The sequence below is a fragment of the Cyclospora cayetanensis genome, unplaced genomic scaffold (assembly GCF_002999335.1).
Source record: "Cyclospora cayetanensis isolate NF1_C8 unplaced genomic scaffold, CcayRef3 CcayRef3_contig_59, whole genome shotgun sequence".
NCBI classification, from domain to species: Eukaryota; Apicomplexa; class Conoidasida; order Eucoccidiorida; family Eimeriidae; genus Cyclospora; species Cyclospora cayetanensis.
The window spans coordinates 195,773-204,098 of record NW_020312579.1 but is presented as its reverse complement, the minus strand read 5'-3'; the positions used below and the strand labels follow the sequence as shown (position 1 = coordinate 204,098).

The 8,326-nt window shown below is 47.3% G+C and overlaps 1 protein-coding gene across 1 annotated transcript; it reads right to left on the bottom strand.

Annotated features, from left to right (window-relative positions):
• Window positions 1-1,238: 1,238 nt before the first annotated feature.
• On the bottom strand, window positions 1,239-4,663 carry LOC34620859. The gene is made up of 8 exons (XM_026335086.1): window positions 4,522-4,663; window positions 4,218-4,267; window positions 3,716-4,036; window positions 3,028-3,426; window positions 2,528-2,839; window positions 1,841-2,288; window positions 1,505-1,693; window positions 1,239-1,390 (listed from the first exon to the last, which is right to left on the bottom strand). The coding sequence occupies exons 1-8, from the start codon at window positions 4,661-4,663 to the stop codon at window positions 1,239-1,241; spliced, it is 2,013 nt and encodes a 670-aa protein (XP_026190871.1).
• Between the last annotated feature and the right edge of the window lie 3,663 nt (window positions 4,664-8,326).

Genomic DNA, 8,326 nt, shown 5'->3' with positions numbered 1-8,326 from the left:
CGGCACCGAGCGACCAGTATTACTGTGTATCATTCGTTTCAAGCACTAAAGCCAAAGATCGGTGAAGAAACACGCAAAGAATGAGGGACTGAGACTATGGGAACGAGCATTGTTGGTCTCAATTCCTTCGGTAGTTGTATCCATGACTCCCTGGGCCCGCTTCCCCCCCTGCGCAATTTTGTGATGGAGTTTTGAGCTTAGCACAGGCCTCCGGCTACAGCTACTTCGAAGAAGAATTGCCACCGAAGGTTAGCGTCTGTCAGGAATCTCTGTTTCGTGCTACCACCAGTGGAGCAAAGATAATTATCTGAGCCTTCACAATCCATTGGATAGTTCCTCAAAGCAGATGAGCTAGCAGGAGCCGAGCTCTGAAGCCTACTGAGGGTGCATTCCACGCTTTGATAAGAGCATTTAATGATCGTTAGGGTCCTAAACTCTGTCTGATGGCGATTATTTCGTTGGATGCTCACACTATGGTCTAACTTGCAGGCGTGCTGTAGCAGGACCCCTGAGTGTGGAAGCACGGAAACAGAAGATAGTTTCAAGGACGCCGTTATTACGCATTTGCGCTGATATCAAAAATAGGGAAAAGGATCGGACTTTCGTAGAAATAGTTTGGATGGGTTTTAGGATGCTTGAATAAAGTGTTTGTTGGGCTTGGGATCTTTACACGCGCGCTTCGATTTCCCTCACCACCCCATGCGTTGAAGAGGCTCGATCCACCACTGACTTACATCAGTTTGTGATACGCTCGCGCCTCCTTTTACTTTAGGGTCCCAGGTTTGTGGATGAAAGCAGCAAGAGAGCAAGAGAGCCACCCGATGTAGAACCGCGGCACCTCTTTGAGGGTTGAGTAAAGGCTTGTAGGGCGTTTTCGCTGATCCACATGTTCCATTTTCCTGCCTACCTGTAACTCGTAGCCAAAGTTTGTGCAGTCAATTTTCGATCGTGTAAATCGACACGAAATCGGAGTCTATCTCATCAAGCTGAGGAAGAGGGGTTTTAAGGCTGTGGGCAGCCCTTTCGAGCTTTTCCCGGTGTAGAATTAAATGCTTTCGTCTTGCCGTAGTTGCCAGCTGTACACTCCACAGTATTACAGAGTTGCACCGGTCATGAACACGAGTCCCCTAGTTAACTTCTCAGGTAGGGCTATATGCTGTACGGCCAAGTTCAAGTGGTGGGTGGCCTTCGGCGAAGTAGCAGCACCCTAGCTTCTGGGTGCAGGTATTGAGAAGTCATCAGTTGGAATCATTGCCTCTTACAGTTGCCCACGAATAGAGAAGATTAACCACTGGAGATTCAAGATGTCCATCTTCACTTCCAGTCTGAGAGTCCAGTAGTTTAGTAATGAACTGCAAACTGCTCTCGCTCTCTGTGTAGTGTCTTGGAGCTGCGATAGCAGGTGAGAACATCACTAAAATAGCAACTGAATTATTTTCCAGATTAACGAGAGGAATATCTCAAGGTACAGTCGCGTAAGCGACCGTAGACTACGGACACGTACCCTTCGGATCAAAGGCTAACATTGCATTGGCAAAGTCGGAGGTAAAAAGTCGGCGTAAGCAATCCCAGCTCCAGCGGCTGTCTCCTTCAGATAAAGCATCTTTCAAAGTTTTAGCATCGTGCCCGAGCAGCAGAGCGCATGCAGCAGCTGCTGAGACCAAGCTGGAGGATTCTGCAATGTAATGCCGTCCTGAGAGAGCAGGTACATCATGCTACAATTCCTGTGCCTTATGGGCGGCCAAGCATCGAAGATATGAATTAAGATAATCGATGTGCCTTTTGTTGCTGTGTGCAGTAATAGTTTGGCGAGGCCTAGCACTAGAAAAGTCTGGCCCACTAAGCAATAACCTCAATTTCAACGGAGCAAGAACCTCCTGTTTGAAACAATCAAGAGCAGCGAGTGCTGATGCGGCCTCCAATACATATTCCTTAGAGATAGGATGAATATCAGGAGATTCGTCATCATGTTTCTCTTCTCCTTCAGACTCCTCCAGTCCCATTGGCAGGAAATTGTTTTGGTCCATCGCACTCGCATCTTTGTCCATGTCGTTCTGCTGCAGCTCCATGCTACACGCCCCTGCCTTGTTGTCCTTAGCCACTTCAAGCACTTCTTTTAGTCTGTTGAGACCTCTTGTTTCGTTGGCATTTTCTTCCTCCAGCTTTTGGAGCTCCTCAGCTTGGCGTTCTTCCTGCAACGCCTGTAGCTTTTCTGAATAGTTCTGGTGTAATTTAGTCAGTTCTAGATTAAAATCCTGATAATCAATGCTGTCGATTTTTTCAGTTGCCTGCGAAACGAAAGATTTGGCAATAGCAGTACACCTGCGTGGTACCGGCATCGGTATCTGACCAGCGACTTTCGTGCAGGACTCGAATCTACTATCAATGCGGCTGCATCATCCAGAGCAAGCCTTTATCGTTCCCAACACGGAAAAACTAGAAATAAGGTATGTATGAGCCTCTGGCTCGTAGCTGATTGATTGAGAGAATAGCAGCAGGATTTTCTCTGTCTAGTGTTCAGTCATACTTGTCGCTCTAATGCCTCTCTTTGAGTCCGTATAATGGCCTTTGCTAGCTCTTCAGCGTATGTTTCAACGCAACAGACAGATCGGTGCCCAAATACTCCCTGATCTCCTAGGGAATCAGCACACAAGATATATTTAGCGGTGGTGGTGTGCAGTTCCACCGGCGGCAAAGGTTCAGGCGCCTCTGTCATGGCACCCGCTTCTTCCTCAGCGTCAGTAGGTGCTCTTTCTTCTAATAGATCAGAATAATCGCTGTCGGATCCTCCTGTATAACAGATGCATTGGTCTTTCCTGAGATGCACAGGTGATGGTTCCTGATTGAACGGTCTCCGGCAAATGTACGGAGAGGGTAAAGTTATTTGTGGCCAAATTATAGCAGTACTGTACTCATAAGGCAGCTTCGTAGGTGGCCAGGCTTGGTTGAGCGTGTTGTACCAAAGGTCCTAAAAGCAAGAGAATGGTTGATGAAGTACCATTTAGGCTCTGGCTCACTGCACTTTACCGTGGTTCCTTCTGTTTGCATCCGAAGGGCTCTAACGATCATCTGCTCTCGCGCTCTCCTCTGTTTCATCCATTCGCAAAGTGCCATGAGCGATTCAGCATTTGCTACCTCGCTCAATTCCACCAAGACGGCTATGTATGCTCCCGGCCGTGTCAGTCCAAAGTATCGAATCCGAGGGTTGTCCAGCACCTCCTCGACGAACAGGACCTTTTTCCGGATGTCCGGAGATCCTTGGTTATCGGCAATACAATCGCCCTTAGCTAGTCCATCAGGCAAAAAACGTTTTACGTCCCGCTCTTCCAAATCATCCTCGCTGTCTTCTTTGGGGGACTTGGCTCCCTCTTCTATGCCCTTTTCGAGCTCGCCTTGTGAAAGAAGCTCCCAGGTGGCTCCCTCTTCCTGAGTGACATATTAAGATAATTTGCAAAGCCAAGGACAGGCTTTTGCACACGCTTTGCAAATCGCATGTCATAATATTCCTAACGAAAGGCCAGGTTGATGATGGCTAGTCTAGTTTGACGTTATACTCACACCTAACGTCCTGTACACTGTGGGGGGGCCCCACGAGGACGACTACCTCAAATGGTAGAGCGCGAATGCGCGAACAAGGAAACGCGAACACCAGTTCCTTAATATGGCATGTGCCAGCAAGAACACTCAGATCAGGATGATTATTATGAGAATATACCTCAGGGAGACAGTGATTGAGCATAAAAGTATGCGTCCTGTCTGCGGCGACGTATCGTAATGCTGGCACAGTGACTCCTTCCTTAAAGGCCACCTGTTCCTCGTACTTCGCTAAGTAAACCCCGGTGGCACCAATCGTTTCTCTTAAATGGTCTAGAATGTCAGTAACGGTCTTTTCATCCACCCATTCCGTAGCTCGGATGGCCTCAAAGGCTACGTTGTCTGAGGCTGTGAGGCCGCGTGTGTCGACATTCGTGCAAGCACTTGTTGCCACTGGCGTCACCACTGTCAGTGCGCCATCCAAGGGAGCTTTATATGACGCCTGAAGAAAGGAGTATTTTTCTAAAGGGCTACACTGGTGCTCTACAGAATATTTTATGCTGATGCGCCACTCAGGGTCACCCCTCTTTCGACGCCAACTGGGGTGACGCGAAGGGCGTTTTCTTTGTGGTTTCACAGTGCGTTGCCCTGACCTGAACAATCCGAGAGGGGTGTGGTTTTACATGCTCTTCAACATAGCGCAGCAGCCATCGGGAAAGAAACAGAGGTGGATCTGAGACAAATGAAAACTGCGACCCAAAGTGCATGTGCGTTCCGGTACATAGTTGTTTGGGGTTGAGAGAGTGGTCCAATTCATTACGATAACATGTCACACAAGGTTTTTGCAGTAAGACTGTACTTCTTGCTCCCGCATACACCCAGCGTAGCAAGTTTCTCCGTTGTATGAAGTGCTTCTATGTGCATGATAGTGGCGTAGTCGCTAGTTAATCCATCAATGCTGGGCTGCCGTGTGCAGCTAGTCCTTACCATCAGGCTGGGATTTGATTGTAGCAGCTAGGCCCTCAATCAGCGCCTTGGCCACAGATTCCTGCAGGTATTCTGCTAATGCTTCAGGCGTGGCCTCTAGCCCTTCGTTACTCGAATTTGCTGCAAGTCCAATTGTGCTCATTATGGTGTGGATAATGCAGATATCATTCAAACTTTAGGGTAACAAGGGACGCTCTATATGATCCACTAGCTATAGCAATGGGTAGCAGAGGCCTGATTTTTCCGAATTGATGAGGAGCAAATGCAGCGAATGCCCTATCGATGGCCCTGGGGCTTGCTGAACTGAGGAGGATCCCTACATATCACAGCTTGTAGCCGTTCCGCTAAGTTTTAGACCTCGCATAATATAGCTGACCACTCTGCTTCGAGATGCTAGCAGTTGGTGTGGCTTCAGTATTGTCCTGATGAAATGAATCCTTTTAACCGGAAATCTCTCAGTAGGGGCCTGCCTAGGATATGTAAAACGGCTATGTTTTTGTCCGAAGTAGAATCCATAGCCCTATTTGAGTCGGTATGTCATTCAGAAGTACGGTTTGAAGATGACAATTCATCACACGGCGAAGTGGCACACAACGACAGGGGCTGCATACTCCTTGATCAAAACACTAGGTCCCAAAGTTTTCGCAAAGAGGTCTGCCCTTAAGGGACCACGCATCTTTGAAATTTTTTGTTTGTTTTGTGCAATGCAAGAGAAAAGGACGTTCAATTTAGTTGGGACTGTGTGCATGCCAGCTTGGCGGCGTGCTGTGGGAGCGGTCGTTTCCTACTTACCTACGTCGCAAATTTGATATGCTCATTGATACTGCACATCTACTAGCTTCGTTTAAAGCATTTATTCCTAAATTCAGATGCCTAAAAGCTTTTTTGGTTCAAAGGGGCTAGAGAATCATACAAATCATGACGTGGTATGTGGCACAAGCCTAACCCCCCGTTGAACCCCGTACGGCATGTACTACAAGACGGCACCTCCATTAGGGATGGCATCCGGCTCCTTTGAAAGTTTGAGCCACAAATAGCGTGAGTGCGATGCAGAGCTCACCAAAGAAAAAATAGCGACAGACGATGCATTGCTTCTGGACAGGTTCTGTATGCTAGAAGTACCTTGACTGCTGTGACAGCTGGATGCCCTCAGAGTTAACGCCGTATTTTATGGGCAGGATGGGTGGAAAGCAGAAAAATACAGTCGGTTTTAGGCATTGAAGACTTGAAAGCCGGCGATACTAAGCGGTTCAAGCTGATATTTTGTTCTGCGTGTGGTATCAAGGTGGATCCATGGGTGACAAACTTTCGGCAGCTCACGACTCCAGAGTATGGAACGAAGCGCTTGGTAGTACTTCACCCCCTGTGTGGACGGCTTTGGCGTTATGTGCGGCCATTGAAGTGTGACTATGGTTTACTACAATGCCCTAGTCTACCCTTGGCCTCAAGTGGATTTTATTCGTGTACATGTTTACCCTTACCCTGCGATGGCAACTGAAGAACGACGTTTCACAAGTCATTTCAGCATAAGAGTCTCTTTGGCTGCTGTGTTCACATAAAGAATCAGTTCAGCTACCATCCTACATTAAGGGAGGATTGAGCAGAGGCGGAAGATTTCTATTTAGTAAAGGGTGGTGTGTCAATGCCATTCTCCGTAGTAAACTGCAATCCAAGCAAAAAGGTTCCTAATGAGGCATCTGAGCCTCCCTTGGGACGCTGACATTGTCTCAACACTGAGATTAAAATGTGCTTGTGCTGGAAGTTCCAAGCTGCGGGCTACTGGCGTTAAGGCAAGACTAGGCATCACTGTCCCTTGATACGGGAATGAAAGATCTTCAAACAAGAGTGGATACTGAAAGTACGCATTCAAATTTGTTGTGCAGGAGGGAATGGAACCAGCAAGGTACACGCAAGATCACCCACATCAGCAAGCATCCCTAGAAGCAAGTCTCAGGGCCACAAGGACTTTGCAAAAGATTATTAAAGCAAGAAGCCAAATCGAAAAAAACGCTTATCTAAGGGCCACTGCTGGTTTATAATGCTTAATTTGTGTAAGAATTACCTGGTTTTCCCAGTTCGCCTATTTCACTGGCACATGCCCTCTGGACGATTCTTTTCCAAAAGCTTGGTAAAGCATCCCGCTTGGCTGTAATGTTTCGATTCCCACAAAATGGTCAGTCTTGTTCTGTCGTTCTGATTCGCCGACAAGCGCCAAGCAACTGTTTTGAGTCCTAGCGGAAATAGTCTAGGATACTCTGCTCGCTGAAAGCGCGAAGTGTACCCAATGCCTACTTGAACTATTCTGATACGTACACGAATGACTGAAGAACTCTACATTCAAGCATTGTAGTGTATCTGAAGACCTGGCTTTCTCTTTCCGCAGATGAGTTAGCTGTGCGGACACTGCATCTTTTTGAGACGTTGCGGCGAATGGTGTTCTGCGTCATAACGCACAGTACGTAAAATATTTGGCATCTCTCCAAGAACAAATTAATATTTTCTAATGGAAGAAGCTCAAGTGAGATTGAAAGTTCATCTGCAAGCTGTAAGAAGGGAACACGTACACCAAATCTAGGCAGGTTCTGGACCGGCCAGTTTACCTTTCCACCCCTACTAAAGTCTAAGCTGAACAGAATAGCAAGCTCGGTTACGACATTTACACAACCCTCTACATGCCATAGCCTTCGTCATCACTTGCTGGATTTTCATAGTTTCTTGCCTGCGCTACGCAGTACAGGAGTGAATAGTCAAGCTAAGTTGGGAAGGAGAGATGTGCATCACGTCTTCGCCAAACTTTTACCCAGCACAAATCGACCCTTTGTGTCTAACTATGAAGACGCGTAGTGGTTGGTGATTAGTGGAATGTTTACGGCAATACACCCTGAAACTGGGTACATTAGCTCCATCGCCTCTAATCACCTTGTTGCATGTTCCAAATGAGTATGAAAGCTTATTTATAAGGTGGTGTCACAGTGGCAGACTGCCTGAGTCTTGATAATGGTTCGCATTATCAAGACCCCACTCTAGGAGCATCTCAGGTTGAAAGTACTGCAATGAATATCAAAACCAGACATAGCGGCTAAGATCCAGCATATTTAGTTAGAGAGCTGGGCGCTTATGTGGAGAATGTCAATTATCAATGACTGCCATGCATATATGCTCCTTGTAGTAGCCTTACTGGCATCGGTGATGCTCTAGGGCAGCGCGTGGAGCCCTGAACGAACACTTTCACCACCAAATGGAGCGAATTATTGCGTTGCTGTAGTATCAGATCAAACATATAGGCTCCTAATAATTCAAATTTGGCTAAGTTGCTCACTTCATCTTTAATATAACAATAGAATAATTTGCTTACTGGAATGCGACTCTCAGCCCCGATTAGCAACGGCGGCTTTGTGCGCATGGTCTCAACTTTTCCAGCTTATTCTGTAGTGTTGTACCTCCCGTAGCCTTCACAGCTTTCTTCATTTTGTAACAGTAGTGCGGGATTCCATGGTCTTAAGCCTATGTTAACTATCTCATTACTTAGCCCGGGAGGACTGGTTTTTAGCAGACTTCAGGAGTGCTTTGCATGTGCAGTTCTAGCTCCTTCTTCATCGTAATCTGGGGTTTTGAAGCGTATCGCCGCTGGTGGGCTCGCTTTGAGCCTTGTTCCTCGATGTTCAGTACTCTGCCCCCAGTAGTGCCCTGAAGGCAGTGACGTGCACGTTTCTTTCGCCGCCGTCATTGCAAGCACAACTCGTCCGCCAGAGCCAGAGGGATTGGTGCATGTTATTCTGCAAGCCATTCATGTGTTCTGCTACCC

Coding starts and splice junctions, on each gene's coding strand:
- LOC34620859 (XM_026335086.1), bottom strand. CDS start 4,663: ATGAGCACAATTGGACTTGCAGCAAATTCGAGTAACGAAGGGCTAGAG. Junction 4,268..4,521: donor AATCAAATCCCAGCCTGATG/GTAAGGACTAGC, acceptor CATTTGTCTCAG/ATCCACCTCTGTTTCTTTCC. Junction 1,694..1,840: donor GAAATTGAGGTTATTGCTTA/GTGGGCCAGACT, acceptor CTGCTCTCTCAG/GACGGCATTACATTGCAGAA.